A 17,267-nucleotide genomic window follows, 5' to 3' on the forward strand; every position below is an offset into this window, starting at 1 on the left:
AGAGAGAGCGCGAGTCATTAAGCTGTTCCAGTCATAGATAATATAATAAAGCTCTTTATAATATTTATATATCTATGAAGAAGACTACTACTACTTCCGGTTAAGATCGAGGTGGAGCACGAGACAAGGTATTTCTGCAACATTGTGTGATGAGAAGTTGAAACTCCGACGTATCTGGATACTACTGTTGGTTTCTGTCCTCTGCTGACTCCAGCTCGCTGGGGAGAAACGACGGGGAGGAAGAAGGATCGGACAAAGACTCGTTTATCGAGGGGACCCTCGTGGGGAAGGAAGGTGAGAATTTACATACATTGTTGTGTTTAATTTAATCGGTAAACGGTCATATTACCGGGAATTGTGTGGTTGTGATGTTTGGTGCTTAGTGAGGTTAAAGTTGTTGGTGCAACGAAGTTGTGGCTCTGTGGGGTTAATCAGGCCCGTCGTCACGTCGCCTTAAGAATAAAGACGAATTTATACTCGCGTGTATGGCAAGCTAAAAGGGGTAAACCAGCCTATTGGTGCTTCTCTAATCAAACGCCGTTAAGAACACCGTTTTATGTGGCCCAAACAACGTAAAATACACGAGGCTGAAGTTAGCTTCCGATTCCACTGAATTTAGAGCAATCTAGACCACATTAGACAGCTCTTCATAAAAACTACAGCAGTTAGACTTCAAACGTGGACTGAAATATCCTAAACAACAGCTAGATAAATTAAAACATAGTTTATGAAACCTTTATTTTATTTGTGAAAATGGAAATAATTCTCGTTAATAATAAAAAACTATAACACTTAGTCTTTAAATCTTTTCGTTGTAAGCCGTGTGTAGATCCCTTAAAATGCAATATTTTGTGTTTCAGCTTTTCTGATCTTTTGTGGATGAACCTGAAATTGTTAAAATTGTGGGGAAAGGGTCAATAATGGATGGTATAATCCATATAATGGTATATAACAATGGTGGTGTATAACAAAAATACATTCTTATGCCTTCAAACAGGAAAATTAAATGTAATCATGTAAATCATGTAAATTGTATAAACTTTATTTGTGTGAAGTTCGTATTGGATATGCTGAGGAACAGAAACGCGTAATGAACCCAGTTTGTACTGGATCACCAGTCAGACGAGGCCCAGCTCGCCACGTCCTCACCCGGGATTTCTGTCCTGGATTTGATCGGGAAATCCTCAAATTCTGCGATTTTTGTGTAGAGTCATACTGAAAATGCATTTTTAACACAGATCAGTGGAAAATATTAGTATTTATTTTATGTAGTTTTTCTTTTTTATCATGACGCCTCTCCTGACCGACGTCACTGCTGTCAGTTGTTGATTCACCGTCCTCATTTATTTCTGTCTCCTCTTGTTATAAATCTGTTTACATAAAGCAGCTGATTTGTCTCTGTATGTACTGGCCCTGTTCAGTTTATTAATAACCCAATAATCAATATGCATCATCTTTGTGATTATCGTGTGTGTGTGTGTGTGTGTGTGTGTGTGTGTGGGGCAATCTTACCAGCAAAGCGAACCTGCAGCAGGTGGAAATAAAGAACCAGAACATGTCTCAGAGTTGGAGGTATCTTTGAAGAAATGTTTGTTCTGTTGAACTGTAGATACCAAGACAACGTGAGAGACCACTGCTACTGGTGGTCCTCCCCCTGAAAACCCGTGGGTCTGGTGGTCTGAATGTCCTTTGAATGAAGCGTGCGCTAGTGATGCGCGGGTGGGAAAAAACCCCGACCCGCGGGTCCCGCTCTTTTAAAAAAATTGGACCGCACCAACCCGCCCCGCACCTCCGCTTCTATTTTTTTAACCCGACCCGCCCCGCCCATTAAAACACATCTTATGACATTGACGAATGCTTTTATTTAATCTGAGAAAGGTGCATATGGTCTCCTAAACTGGCACTGGAACCTGGCAACACAAAATGTATTTTCATTTGAACGTTAAGCCTATAAACATAAATAGGCAAATAAATAAAGTGTTTTAAAGCGTTTAAGCGTTTAAGTGTTAAAAAGCACATAGCCAATGCTACTGTTGTTGTCTGCACTGATTACCTCGTTGAACCTGTCCCAAACCTGTGATTTAGCCATTTGACCCTCCGTCTTCTTTTTAAGGACGTAAACTCCTGAACGAATATTATTCAACACTTCTTCCATCTTTTGTTGCTTGTCTGCTTGGCGCTTTCTGCACGTAATCTGCGTAGCCTACTACGCGCCGACGTGGACATTACGTTATAAAACGTGACCTGTGTTTAAATAACTGATAAATATTTTGTCTTACATATTATAGTAACAAAATGTAGACACTGATCAAGGTCTTTATTTTCAGTTTGACAAAAAATAAAATTAATGGATAGAACTAGATATTTCAGAATAGTGAACCACACCAACCCGCCCCGCAGTGAAGCGAAAATTCTTTGACCCGCCCCAACCCGAACCGCGGGTTAGTGGGCGGCCCGCGCATCACTAGCGTTCGCCCTCTGCAGAGACATTATTAAAAGGCCAAGTCATGGTAACCAAAGAGGAACTCTGTCTTTCTCCGTCCATCTCTTTAGACCAGCTTTCTCTTTCTCTCTTTAGACGCCCTCGGCCTGTATGGACGGGGCTCAGCTGATCCCAGTTTTACTGTTAGCCAACCAGAGGCAGTGGAGGTCGGGGTTCCTGAACCTGGGTAGGGAGGTTAATAAGGTATTAATTATTTTTAATATATACCATGTTCTTTTTCATTTAATTTCATGTTCAGTACGTATATAGTTGTGTTTCTTTAGTTAAACTGGCACTGATAGATTTATTGATTATTCAAGACAAAGTAGTGATATGATAAGGGTTTTTTTTTTTTATATTTTATTTTTTATTGTTTTCGTACATACAAACAACACCAGTATATATCAGTAAACAAACAGAAACAATCAGAACAGGCACAGACTGTTAAGAGAAACCATCAATAAATAACAGTGTAGACTAAGAATAACTTGGCATTTGTAGATTTTTACATAGGGTGAAGTGAATTTTTATTTTGGTATTGTTATGAACTGTATCCCTTTGTTAAGATTAGATAGTAGGTTTACTTATATCAGCCTCAGAGGATAGCTACATTTCCCGTTCCATTACCTACACAAACAAAAAACACATACAGTATCAACACCTACATCAGTGTGATATGCAACACACAGCTTGGTTTATAGTCGTATCATTGTATGTATATTTCATTTTCATTATGAGGGTGTGCAAGTCATCCATTTCTTCCAGTAGTCATTGAATTTATCTATGTTCAGGTTCAGGGAGAAGGTTATTCTTTCCATGTTATATATCTCGTTTACAATTCCAATCCACTGGGTTTTAGTTGGAAGATCTTTAGACAGCCAATGTCTTGTTATTGCCTTTTTGCTGGCGACCAACAATATGTTGATCAGGTATCTGTCACTAGATTTAGTACAGGATGAGGTGTCTCCAAGATATACTGTGTGAAAGTCATGTTTGATCTTGTAACCCATTACTGAGTTGATGTCCTCTACCACTCCTAACCAGTATGGTTTAATAGCTGGGCAGTCCCAAAATATGTGAAAATGATTTGCTAGTGTTTCTCCACATTCTCTCCAGCATCGTCCCTCCCTCAGCCTGGCTGTCTGGAGTTGTTTTATTTTTGGTGTAATGAAAAATCTAATTACATTTTTCCACATAAATTCCCTCCATAGACCTGAGCTTGTGGTATTTAGTAAAGTTTTCAATATCTTCATCCAGCCTTCTTCTGAAATTGTTATTTTGGCTTCTTTCTCCCATTTAGATTTAACATAAGTTGTGGAGTTCTTGTTATAGGACTGTAGGCATTGGTAAAATCTAGCGACCAGTTTTCTGTTAATATTTGATTTGTATGCATCTATCAGTATGTTAACTAGACCTGAGTAACCGGTTCCTATTTTTATTGCACAATTAAAGTGGGCTCTGACCTGAAGATACCTGAAGAAATCCTGTTTTTCTAGATCATATTTGTCTTTCAGTGTTTGAAAACTATTCAGTTCTTCTACACTAGAAATCAGACAATATGTAGTTATACCTCTAAAGGTCCAAAACTTAAACCGTTCATCAATCTGTGATGGTTTAAAATCACTATCATATGGTATCCATCTGAGCAGTTTGATTTGGTTTTCCAGTTTTACGACATTCTTCAAACCAGATGTTAAAGGATGTTTTTGTCAAGCTGTTTAAGTGCTCTTTTTGTTGTGAGTACATATTCTTATCTCCTATTAATGTCTGTAGGGGTATGTTTAACTGGGATATTTCTAAGTTCTTCCATTTGGCACTGTAATATGGGTCGCACCAATATATTAGGTATCTTAGTTGTGCTGCCTTGTAATAATTCTCCATATTTGGCAAGGAGAGCCCTCCTTCTTCTTTAGGTAGTTGTAAGGTTTTATATCGAACCCTGGGTTTTGGACCTTTCCAAATAAATCCTGAAAACATCCTCCTCCATTCTGTAAATTGTTGTATGGGTATTGCTGAGGGTATAGACTGAAAGAGAAAAAGAAGTCGTGGTAGGATATTCATCTTAATTATGTCTATACGATTATGTAGGTTAAATGGCAACAAAGTCCATCTACTTAAGTCCTCCTTTATTCCTTTGGTTATTGGCAGGTAATTTAGAGTGTAGATATTAGACAGATCTTTTGGAATTTTAACACCCAGGTATTTAATAGTGCTATTGTCCCATCTTAAGTTAGAAAGGTTTGTAATGTGGCATGAAGGTGTATAATTGTATGAAATGAGTTGTGTTTTATCAATGTTTAGTTTATAGCCAGAGTATTGACCAAATGTTGTCAGACGGGACAATAATTTATTTAGGCTGAAGTCAGGCTGGAAAAGAGTAATCAATATGTCATCCGCGTAAAGGCATATTTTATATTCTGTTCCTCTTATCCAAATTCCTTTTATATCATTATCCTCCCTCAGTGATTGGGCAAGCGGTTCAATAAATAAGGCAAACAAGGTTGGACTTAGTGGGCATCCTTGTCTACAACCCCTCTCTAGTGTTACTGAGTTAGATAGGCTGCCGTTTACTTTTATTCGGGCTGTTGGTGCATAATATAAGTTTTTTAGAACCTGAATTATAGAGCTATTAAAACCAAATCGTTGTAATACTAAGTATAAATATTCCCATCTGACAGAATCAAATGCTTTTTCTGCATCAAGACTAAGAACAATGGCTTCATCTTCAGTCCTGGACATGTAATCCATTACATGTAAGGTTCGCTTTATATTATCTTGTGTTTGTCTGTTTTTGAGAAACCCGGTTTGGTCTTCATCTATGAGTTCTGGGATTATGTTTTCCAATCTCTTTGCTAGTATAGATGTAAATAGTCTATAGTCTAAGTTTAGAATTGATATAGGTCTATAGGAACCGCATTCAGATTTATCTTTACCGGGCTTGGGAATTACAGAGATTATGGCTTGCCTCCAAGATATTGGAGTTTCACCACCTTTAAGTACATAGTTAAAGCATTCCAGTAGCAGAGGTGACACTGCATGCTTAAATTCTTTGTACCACTCTGCTGGGTAACCGTCTGTCCCTGGCATCTTATTTGTTTTTAATTTGGAAATTGCAGTATCCAGTTCTTGCTTTGTTATTTCGTGCATCAGCCTCTTGTTTTGTTCTGAACCAATGGACGGCAGGTCCAGTGAATTCAGAAAGTTCACAATGTCCAGGGTACCGGCACCATCTGGTTGTGTGTGTATAGAGTTTTATAATAATTCACAAAAGAGTTTTGTATTTCTTGTCATTTGTGACATGTTTCACCAGTTTGTGCATCTTTAATTTTGTGAATGGATCTTTCATCCTGTTGTTTCTTAATCCTCCAAGATAATAGTTTCTTAGCTTTGGGACCATTATCATAATATCTTTGTTTAATAAATTTAGCTTTCATTTCTTCATGGGCATCATATATCTCATTTATTCTTTGCTTAGTTGTTTGTATCTGGTATAAGAGATGAGGGTCATCAGATTCCTGATGTTTAGTTTCTAGGTTTTTAAGTTTGCCTATTAGTTCTTGTAATTTCTGAAGTTTTTCTTTTTTTTTGGTAGAGGACCACGCAATGATTTTGCCCCTAATTACTGCCTTCGCTGCATCCCATAGAGTACTTGGGGACACCTCATTGTTATCATTGTATTCCAGATACACACCCATTTCCTTTTCAATGTATTTTATACACAACGGGTCATTCAACAGGCTTGTATTAAGCCTCCAGGTTGTGTTTTTGATTTCGGTGTCCAGATAGAGAGAGAAGTACACTCCGGCATGGTCTGAGATGTCTTTTACCCCTATTTCACATCCTTTAATTCTATGTCTGTCTCGGTTAAACATGAAAAAATAATCTATCCTTGAGTAAACCTTATGGGGATGAGAGTAAAATGTAAACTTTCTTTCTTTTGGGTGAAGCTCCCTCCAGATGTCCATCGTACCTGATTCAAACAAAAGTTTTTTGACTGTAGTTGTCTCTGGGTTTATTCTTTTAGATGTATTGGTAGAGTCTAGGCAGGGGTTTAACTGAATATTCCAGTCCCCCCCACTGATAAAGATTTCTGAACTCTCTTCTGTAATTATATTGAATAATTTCTTAATGAACACTACATCATTATCTGGTGGTCTGTACACATTGAAAAGGGTCACAAGCTTGTGGTCAATATATCCTGTTACTAAAATATACCGACCCTCTTTATCAGTTTTCTGTTTAACAAGTTGAAACGTTACTCTATTTGAAATTAGTATTGCAACTCCCCTTGTTTCTCCATTTCTATAAGATGAGTAATAAGTGTTTTTAAAACCCAAAGCTTTTAATTTCTCATGTTCCTTATCGTCTAAGTGTGTCTCCTGCCAGAAAACGATATGATGTTTTTCTCTTTTCATCTTAATAAGTAGTTTATTCCTTTTCATGGGATTTTGTAGACCGTTAACATTTAGGGTAATTACTTTGTATTCTTCCTTCACCATCTTATCCCTAGAATCTTATACATACATACATTAGGTTTCTCTCTAGACCTGAACATGTAGACTGGGAACATCTGTGCAACACCAAAAATCAAACCAACAGAAAAGACCTCCAACAGTGAAGTGTAAATATAACTTCTGAACAGGGAGGGGAATCCTTCTCCTGAAGGGCCCCTCCAGATGCTCACTAGCATCTTCATTTGTGTCTTATCAAAACACATAATGGGTAAGAGCTAGTCCCTTCCCCCAGATAATGATCCTAAAATAGTGTAAATTATTATTAACTAAGGGCCCATTTTTCCCTGCAACTGCATAGAAATTGTTCATAATAGGGCAAAGATTGTATCCAAACGGCATGTAACAAAGGGAGACAATCTATCTATTTTACATACATATACTGAGTGTCTTAGATTTATTTAACCATAACTTTTGAGTGTCTGTATGAGTCCGTGCGCACGCGCATGTGCTCACAATTGTCTCTGGTAATCTACTCACGGGTGTGCTCTAGACCTTGTTACCACCGTGCGACAGTGAGTGTTGGAATCTCCGGAGTTTTTCTCTTGCTCTCTCGATATCCGTAGCCCGGTCCCGTCGCTTAGTGGATCCACGAGTCTCCCAGGAGTTCTCTTTGAGGCTTTTGCGGGGTGTTGTTGTTACGTCAATTTGGGATAAGTTGACAGGTGTGTCTGGGGCAACACATTCAGCCATCAGAATCCCCCTCCTCAGCATGTCGTCCCTCGCCTCCTTGGCGGTGTTGTATGTTGTGGGTCCTTCTTCGTAGAAAACACGAAGTTTGGCGGGTGGTGGTGTGTGAAAACGGAGTCCCTTTTCTTTTAGTACCTTCCTCAGAGGAGCGTATTCCTTACGTTTGTTTATAATTTCCACTGGGTAGTCATGATCAAAATAAATTTTTCTGCCTTTGAGATGTATTTCTTTCTTTTTCCATGCGGCAGTTAGGACTTGTTGTTTAGTTTTGTAAACGAGGAAGCAGGCAATCATAGATCTCGGAGCAGCCTGCGGTGGAGGTTTTGGTCCGAGAGATCTGTGGCAGCGTTGTATATTGAGGTAAATGTCAGGGAGTGACAGTTCTGTTTTAATGAGCTTCTCCAAAAACTCACAAGCGTTAGGTCCCTCTTCTCCCTCGGGGTTGTGTACTTGCTCCTGATTGGTCATGGTTAGCGCCTTGCATGGCAGCTTCCGCCATCAGTGTGTGAATGTGTGTGTGTGTGAATGGGTGAATGTGACGTACATGTAAAGCGCTTTGGATAAAAGCGCTATATAAGTACAGACCCTTTACCATTATCGTAATTACTCCCCATTTGGACCCTAAGCACAAAAATGTGTATATTGAATTGCATTACAGTGTGACAAAATGCACAATAGCCCAGGAAGCTTTCAAGTGGCGACTTTGACATATTATCCATTTCATGTGTATTTTTTTCCTGAATGTTCAAGCAGCTCCACATTTTTATTTTAAAATATGTAAAGTGCACATCTACATGCATTCCTCTGCACTGCTTTGAAATGAACAAAACACAGGACCCTTTGCAGCACATCAAAGTTATGTGTTGACGTGAAAACAATCATCTTTGTTTACACAGCTGCATCTGCAGCACAGTTTATATTAGCAAGTTGGAGAAAAGCATTTAATTTCCTACCTGATACCATGAAAAAACCATTACACGGTAGCAGAGGCCCAGGACATCATGCAGTCCCAAACAGGTGTGACTGAGCACACCGGTGGAATCTCAGATAAAATCACCGAGAGCAACACTCACTCCACCAAGTTGAGGTCTACCTTCCGGCGGCTGACTAGTCATCCACCAGCTCCAGTGACTCCACAAACGGTGGTGAAGAAGCCATGGAAGACCGTCTTGGAGGTGTAAAAGTGGTAAAATCCAGTGGTCACCCACAAATTCCAACTGCGGTCAAGCCAGCCACCTGTAGCGTATCCGTGGTCAAACCAGCTGCCACCTTATTTTGTGGCGCTCGAGTGGAATCCTCCCGGTACAGGTGATCTTCAAACCAGGATGAGGACTTCTGCGTGGATGAGCAGCTAGATCCGTATAAAGGGCACGGCAATTTTATGCAGTACATGCCAGTGAAACCAGCCAGGTATGGCCTGAAAATGTGGGTAGCCTGTGACGTAAAAACATCTTACTGCATTTGAGTTTGTATACCGGCCGATCAGCTGGTGCTGACAAGTGTGACAGTCACAAGTGGCAAGTTTTTCACTTCATTTGCTCCGGCAGAGGAGCTGCTGAAAAACATTATTACCATGGTTGGCTCTAGCAGAATAATTGTGCAAAGCAACTGCAACAACTGCAGAAAACCTCTTTGCAAAAAAACATTACTTCACAGTTTGCCGCTCCTGCCTCCCCTGAACTGTTCGTGTTATGTTGTTGTTATTGTTAAATTAATTTCCAGATGTTGTTTATGGTCTATTTTCTGTTAGCCTTCATGGTGTTATAATGAATGGCTTGACTTGTTACATGGACTGTATAAATTAATTTCTAAGCTAATCTTTAACTTCCTCAAATTAAAAATGAATTAAAAATTCATTAATCATTGATATGGATGATTAGAATTGATCCTGGTTTGAAGAATAAAAAAGTAAAAAGGAAATATAAAATATTTTATATGACTTTTTACATGCTCATTTATGTGTGTTAGGGTGCAAAAGGGGATTTTTTTCAAAGGGGTGCATAAGGGTTAAGTGTGTGGGCAACACAGCACAGTTTACCTAATTGCAGGCGCTTAATAGCCATATTTATAATGGCAGCATTATCTGCAGTGATTGCTACTATTTTTTCAGAAACTCTGACAGAACACCACTGATTTTCTCTGCCACAACACAACCCATCTGTGCTTTGTACACAGCTTTTGTTTTTAGCACTTTATGCTGCATTTTGCCCTCCACTATTTAGTGTGCTGTGCTACTCCAGCCATCACATGAGAGTGCAACAGATCAGATGTCAGACAGTACCTAAGGAAAGATGAGGGTCACCATGTTCTGTCAGTGCATCTACACATGGTCAAATGGAGAAATTAACAGAGATTTTTGTTTGTTTTTCAGTGTTATCTGCAGATGCCTACAACTGTTGGTGGTAGAAGAAGGGGTTCCCTGCAAATGTGGTCTTGACAAGCAGGACGTGGAGCATCTCTCCATAAAACAGGAACCTCAGGATCTATGGCCCAATCAGGATAAGTGATGGAAGATGGAATGACGACAGGGCACATAGGTCAGGTGTAAACAGTGACGTGGAGTGTAACACTGCCAGAAAATCCCTCATCTGCTCTGAATGTGGTCAAGAGGTTCACCACCAACGATCTCTCTAGAGACATTTAACAAAGAAAGCTTTATTTATTTAAACCATACAAGATGTTTTAAAGTGACACATGTAAAAACTGTTAAATTTAATGTTTATGTCAACATCAAAAAATCTGTGGTAAAATGACTGAAAAGACAAACTTAGACCAACACATGAGAAACCACACAGGAGACAAACCATTCAGCTGTGATGAATGTGGACAAAGATTTAGTCGCAAGACAAACTTAAACCAACACATGAGAATCCACACAGGAGACAAACCATTCAACTGTGATGAGTGTGGACAAAGATTTAGTCGCAAGACAAACTTAAACCAACACATGAGAATTCACACAGGAGACAAACCATTTAGCTGTGATGAATGTGGACAAAGATTTAGTCACAAGACAAACTTAGACCGACACATGATAATCCACACAGGAGACAAACCATTCAGCTGTGATGAGTGTGGACAAAGATTTAGTCACAAGTCAAGCTTAAACCAACACATGAGAATCCACACAGGAGACAAACAATTCAGCTGTGATGAATGTGGACAAAGATTTAGTCAACAGACACACTTAAACAGACACATGAGAATTCACACAGGAGACAAACCATTCAGGTGTGATGAATGTGGACAAAGATTTAGTCAAACGACAAGCTTAAACCGACACATGAGAATTCACACAGGAGACAAACCATTCAGCTGTGATGAATGTGGACAAAGATTTAGTCAAACGACAAGCTTAAACCAACACATGAGAATCCACACAGGAGACAAACAATTCAGCTGTGATGAATGTGGACAAAGATTTGTTGGAAAGGGGGACTTAAACAGACACATGAGAATCCACACAGGAGACAAACCATTCAGCTGTGATGAATGTGGACAGAGATTTAGTCACAGGTCAAACTTAAATGAACACATGAGAATCCACACAGGAGACAAACCATTCAGCTGTGATGAGTGTGGACAAAGATTTAGTCGCAAGACAAGCTTAAATGAACACATGAGAATCCACACAGGAGACAAACCATTCAACTGTGATGAATGTGGACAAAGATTTAGTCAACAGACACACTTAAACAGACACATGAGAATCCACACAGGAGACAAACCATTCAGCTGTGATGAATGTGGACAAAGATTTAGTCAAAAGACAAGCTTAAACCAACACATGAGAATCCACACAGGAGACAAACCATTCAGCTGTGATGAATGTGGACAAAGATTTAGTCACAAGTCAAGCTTAGACCAACACATGAGAATCCACACAGGACAGAGACCGTTTCCTTGTGAGGTTTGTGGTGAATTATTTAGATGGCGTGTCTCTTTAAAAGGACACATGCGTGTCCACACAAAATAGAAACGACGCAAAGTGCAAAATTTTGCTACTAATATGTAAACAATGTTATTTACAGTGTAAATATGAGCTGGTTAGAGGAACTTCAAGGGGGTATTCTACGGTGGTGATACACTGTGGTGTCTCTTCAGTACCCACCATTGACCTTTACTTGAACATTACCTGGTCATGCCTAGGGCAAAATGTGCCTCATCAGATTTTGTTGTCTTTTTTTAGTAGTTGAAATCTGTTGTTCATTCATTCATTGCCCATTGGTACCTTCACAAATTTGTCCATATTTTGCTAGCAGCTAAGATCCTAATCTCGATGAGCTCGCAAGACAGGTGAAGAGTTGTTATGATGCAAAAACACAAATTAATAACTTAGATCCTTACAAGCTGAATGATGAATGACGTTCAGGTTTAGGTGTTTCCACCTGTTCAGTCTCAGACATTTGTGTTTATCTGGTGTTTGGACGTTCTGTCAAGAATTTAAAAATTACTGATGATTAAATGCTCCTGCAGCCATTTTACAAAGGGAAGGAAGAGGACCGAGTCTAGAAATATTCGGCTGCAACAACATCGCCTCTCGCCTGCCTAACTTGGTTAGGCTCTTCTACGTTTTTTGCCGGTTGTTGATATGGTTCTTCTTCTACATTTTTTGCCGGTTGTTGATATGGTTCTTCTACATTTTTTGCCGGTTGTTGATATGGTTCTTCTTCTACATTTTTTGCCAGTTGTTGATGTGGTTCTTCTACGTTTTTTGCCGGTTGTTGCTATGCTTCTACAACGTTTTTTGCCGGTTGTTGCTATGGTTCTTCTACAGTTTTTTGCCGGTTGTTGATATGGTTCTTTTTCTACATTTTTTGCTGGTTGTTGACGTGGTTCTTCTACATTTTTTTGCCGGTTGTTGCTATGGTTCTTCTTCTACGTTTTTTGCCAGTTGTCGATATGGTTCTTCTATGTTTTTTGCCAGTTGTTGAGATGGTTCTTCTTTACAATTTTTGCCGGTTGTTGGTGTGGTTCTTCTATGTTTTTTGCCGGTTGTTTGTGTGGTTCTTCTACTTTTTTTGCCGGTTGTTGCTATGGTTCTTCATTTTTCGCCGGTTGTTGATGTGGTTCTTCTATGATTTTTGCCGGTTGTTGAGATGGTGCTTCTTTACAATTTTTGCCAGTTGTTGGTGTGGTTCTTCTATGTTTTTTGCTGGTTGTTGATGTGGTTCTTCTACATTTTTTGCCGGTTGTTGATGTGGTTCTTCTATATCTTTTGCCGGTTGTTGATATGGTTCTTCTTCAACATTTTTTGCCGGTTGTTGATATGGTTCTTCCTCTACGTTTCAACGTTTGACCAGCTCGGTGGACTAGATTGTAGATGAGTTGCTGGAGGACATCGTCATGTGTGTGTTCTGTGATTACATTTTCAGAGCACACAACACACAGTACGATCAGATAAAAAATTTCCTAAGATTAAAAAAATCATTGTGTGTTCTTCACTATATTCTGATACATAAAAATGTATCATTTACGGGGGACATGTTTTTTTTTCTTTCATGAATATAGTTTATTTCTTGTAAAAACAATTTTTTTAAGGAACTTTTAGATAATTTGCTAACAAAATGCCTTATCCAAATACTTTCCACATTGTATGATTTCATCAGTGTAATTGTTTATTATGAGATTACTGTAACCTACTGCAAGAAGCAGACTTCTCCATTTAGCTTCCTCATAACATTTATAACTTTAGGTGGTTAGTTAATTGAAAACGTAATGCTTGGATGTCAGAATTTGACTGCAGTGTTTAAATTATTCTCCCTGTAATAGTAGCCACGAGCAGAGTGTATTCATGTGTATCCTACGTCATAAATCTCAATAAAAGATTTCAGAATTTTCTGAGATCTGACTGACTGTTAATGGTCCCTGACTCGTCCTTATATGAGGGTAATCAAGAAATTTAGGTCCTCCTGACACACAGAGACAAACGAGCAGCCTTTTGGATATGGGGCTCCTCTTGAATCTTAAATGTTGTTTTGTTATTATTTTAAAATATGTTTTTCCTCATAACAGGAATGGAGAAACATATGAAAATAGGTGGATAGAGGAGAATTAGAAAGAGGAAAGACGGAGAAAGGAAGAACAAAACTAAAGGTAGAAAACAAACTGCAATCAAAGCTAAACAGATAAACTAAACAGCCTGGAATGAAACAGTAAACATCCTGAAGGCTTCTAAAGCCCTGTTTCCATCATCTGGTCTGGACACATTTCCACGGAAACTGGGACGGGTACCCTAATATCCGACCCATCCTACTTTTTTTTACCCTTCCGTTGGGGTACCAATCCAACCGACCTGACACGAAAGGGTGGAGTTTTACACACTGCAATCTGTTGATCAGTTGAGGAAAACCTGGCAAAAAAAACAAAGTGGGAATGACTTCTTGTTTAGAGCAACATAATTTATTTGTTGATTAAATCTCCATTTAAAATTGAATTACAAAGCACTGCTAAGAAGAAAAAACACAAACTGTTGGATGATCACCAATCTCCTCCTTTGTTTCTGTGTGGTGTTTTGGTTCTACTCTAATTAAGGTGCTGCGATGGCTCAACGTAGCTTAAGGCATCTACAACTATCCAACTGATATTTCGCCTCTCAGTAAAGGTTATGGTTGGCTTTGGAAACGCAGCGAGGTCAGTTTCCAAACATATCCGCACCCCAACCAGTCCAACCCGACCTGCACCCATTGGTGGAAATCAGCCTTACGAGAACACAACAGACAATCTATAGGGGCACCTGTGAGAAGAAAAACTGCAGAAACCCAGAACTGCAACAAACACAAGTATATGTGTGGGTGTCAGCATGTGTCGTTTGTAGGTGTGTGTACTAAGCATTAGGGGAAAGTTGTGTTGAGTGTTTATGTAAATGCAGCCGCACTAACTCCAAAGATCAGTGGCAGACCGAGAGGGTCCAAGCCTCGGTCAACCAGTAGCCACCACAGAACAGAACTGAGACAGACCACTGCAGCAATGGTGGACCGTTCCCCAACACCAGGGCCCAGGCTTCACCACCCAGCCCATGCTGGGGCAGCCCCAGGTCACCGAGTAGGCACAGTGTGGGGTGTGCGAAGTTCGTGTGCTGTGTGTGTGTTTATACTTTGTGTTTGTGTTTTTTTTTGTTGTTGTTTTTTTAACCTGTCCTGTTCAGCATCATAGCAAGCATAATGATAATCTGGTTGCTGTATCGGGCTTAACAAATTTGCTCTGCCAAGGGGAGGCCTATGGGTAAGGCTCCTCTTGATATTCTGATTTATTAGAAGAGGAGACAAAAACACCACAGACAGAAGGTAACGACCCTTCAATCCAAACTTTCAACCAGGCAACAAACTGTTACACCTGTATATGAACACACCAGAAAATTTCCTACGGCTTTTACTGAAAAATGGAGCTGCTAGTCATTAAGACGTCTTAAAAAAAAGAAATTGTCTCTTAGTTTATAAACTCACTGGACAACTCAGTGACTGTGTCAGCATGCCGAGTATGAGGTTTAAGGAGTGATCAGTGATGAAGAGTGCTGACTGAGATGGTGCAAATGTGACCACACCTCTACGGAGGCTAGAGGCAGACCAGGGAAACCCAGAGACCCGGGCCCTCAGCAGCAGCCCTGTAGCACTAACCCAAGCACCCACCCTGGGAACCAGGGCACCATCGATTCCCCCCACCTACTCCAATCTCCACCTCATGGTGGGATGGTGATAGTGCCAAGCATCACAAAGGCCAAAATCCTTCATATACTGTTTAACACTTTCTGTGGATTGCTAGACTTGATGACTTCCTGTGGTACTATGTTGGTCCGGTATAACTGAGTGAGGTGAAAAGGGAGTGAAAAAAGGACGGGTCATCAACATTTGGACCATATATATTTGCAGTACATAACTTAACATTTTGAATAGATATTGTAACTATTATGAATCTGCCTTCTGGATCTATGATTGTATTCTCAATGTCAACGTTTAACCTTCTATTAATTAGAGTTGCTACTCCTCTCATCCTAGAATTATAACAAGCTGAGTACACATGTGGAAACTGGGCTGTCGAAAGATCCATCGCTGAGATTGACAAATGAGTCCAAGGATCAGAGGCAGACCAAGAGGGCCCACAGAGCAGAACTGAGACAGCTCACTGCAGTAATGGCAATGCTTCCAGACAGGAGGCGGCAAAGAGAGGCTGCAGCCAGAGCATCCCCCACCCCCCAACCTGTTCCACTTCTTCAAACCCATATCCTCAACTCCCACTCTCACCCCATATCCCCTGCTCCAGTGCAGGCCGCCCCACCCACTGAAAAGAGGACAGTTCCCCAGCACCAGGGCCCAGGCTTCACCACCCAGCCCACGCTGGGGCGGCCCAGCCACCCAGTGAGGACCATGTATGCGGAGTTCATTTCTATGTTGGTATCACCCAGGTCACCAAGTAGGCCCAGTGTGGGGTGTGCAGTAATATTACACTTTAACCACGTTGAAAGGTCTTCACGTACCTGAAGCAAAAGCTTCTAAAAAACAAAGGCATGCAAGACCATAAAGCATGCAAATAATCATTGGGTGTGTTATTAGTGCAATGTGAGCAGATGTTTGATGGTGCTAAACCCATCTTGAACACTCTGTCCTGTATAGTGGCTTCTGCAGAGAATTTGTATTGTACAAGGCCTAAATTTGAGTTGTCAGTCATTTTGAAGGTATTTAAACACATTTGTGACTAAAAGTTTGGAGTGGAAGTTTGAACTTTTTATAAACTCCGTATCTGGGAAGTTTCCAAATTAATCTTCTGCACATCCACAAATCTTTCATGAAAATATTTAAAACAAAGTAATTTTCCCCTGCTTCACAGATGGATGTTCAACTGATGACCTGGGACCTTCTACTCTCAAAACTTGTTTGTTTTTCCAAGCTGACAAGCTAACACCCACAGGTCTAATATCTCAACCAGGGCAAAGACGAGATCATCTGGTGGGATCCCTCACCAGGACTTGTTTAACTTAACATTCTTGCGGGTAATAAACTTTTAAAGGTTTGGCACTTCAGCAGAAGAACACAGACAAGAGGACAGACTTTCTTTATCTAAGATACAGTAGAGAACAAAGATTCTGTCAATATTTTAAATATTTTCATATGCTGTTGATAAGCTATTGGTATTTAGATATGCAGATCATCGTTATGGTACAAGGTTGACAAGTTTGATTCCTTCATGATCTGAAACTTTCCTCACCAGTCTTTATAGTTCATTTTAATGACATTTGCTTTGTTTGAATGATGATAATGTTTCTTTAGAATGTATATCAGTATTTTAACAATGACATTTAAGACTAACATTTGATAACGTACAGATGTATTAACAAATGTTTGATACTTTTACAAAGGAAATCAGAAAGGAAACACTGAACCAGCCCCCTAGGTCATCTGATCCCAGCACTGCAGAGGCTGCCCATTGGTTGAACACCTTCTTATGGGTGTGGACCATCCTCACACTTAAAAAAACTTACGACAAACGATTCAGATTCAGAGATGAGAACTAAAAAGTGTTCTACCGAGATGCTTCCAAAACCCTACTGTGTGACGACTCTTGAGCAAGAATTCTCTTCAGAAATGGAA

General features: G+C 39.8%; 2 protein-coding genes across 2 annotated transcripts in view; one reads left to right on the forward strand and one right to left on the reverse strand.

Annotated features, from left to right (window-relative positions):
* Positions 1-17,267, reverse strand: part of LOC121641689 (E3 SUMO-protein ligase ZBED1-like) — a 631,274-nt gene that overhangs the window by 302,606 nt on the left and 311,401 nt on the right. The gene's annotated exons all lie outside the window — the stretch shown is intronic.
* LOC121641329 (gastrula zinc finger protein XlCGF57.1-like) lies at positions 136-16,041 on the forward strand. Its single transcript, XM_041987409.1, has 3 exons — positions 136-294; positions 10,055-11,593; positions 15,829-16,041. Exons 2-3 carry the CDS (start codon positions 10,433-10,435, stop codon positions 16,039-16,041), a joined length of 1,374 nt encoding a protein of 457 aa, XP_041843343.1. The 5' UTR covers positions 136-294; positions 10,055-10,432.

This window comes from Melanotaenia boesemani, chromosome 6, assembly GCF_017639745.1.
Source record: "Melanotaenia boesemani isolate fMelBoe1 chromosome 6, fMelBoe1.pri, whole genome shotgun sequence".
Taxonomy (NCBI): domain Eukaryota; kingdom Metazoa; phylum Chordata; class Actinopteri; order Atheriniformes; family Melanotaeniidae; genus Melanotaenia; species Melanotaenia boesemani.

What these genes read in the sequence shown, in the direction of transcription:
- LOC121641329 (XM_041987409.1), top strand. Translation starts at nt 10,433, where the DNA reads ATGACTGAAAAGACAAACTTAGACCAACACATGAGAAACCACACAGGA. An exon ending in AGAGACCGTTTCCTTGTGAG is followed by an intron (nt 11,594 to 15,828) that starts GTTTGTGGTGAA and finishes CAATGCTTCCAG; the next exon opens with ACAGGAGGCGGCAAAGAGAG.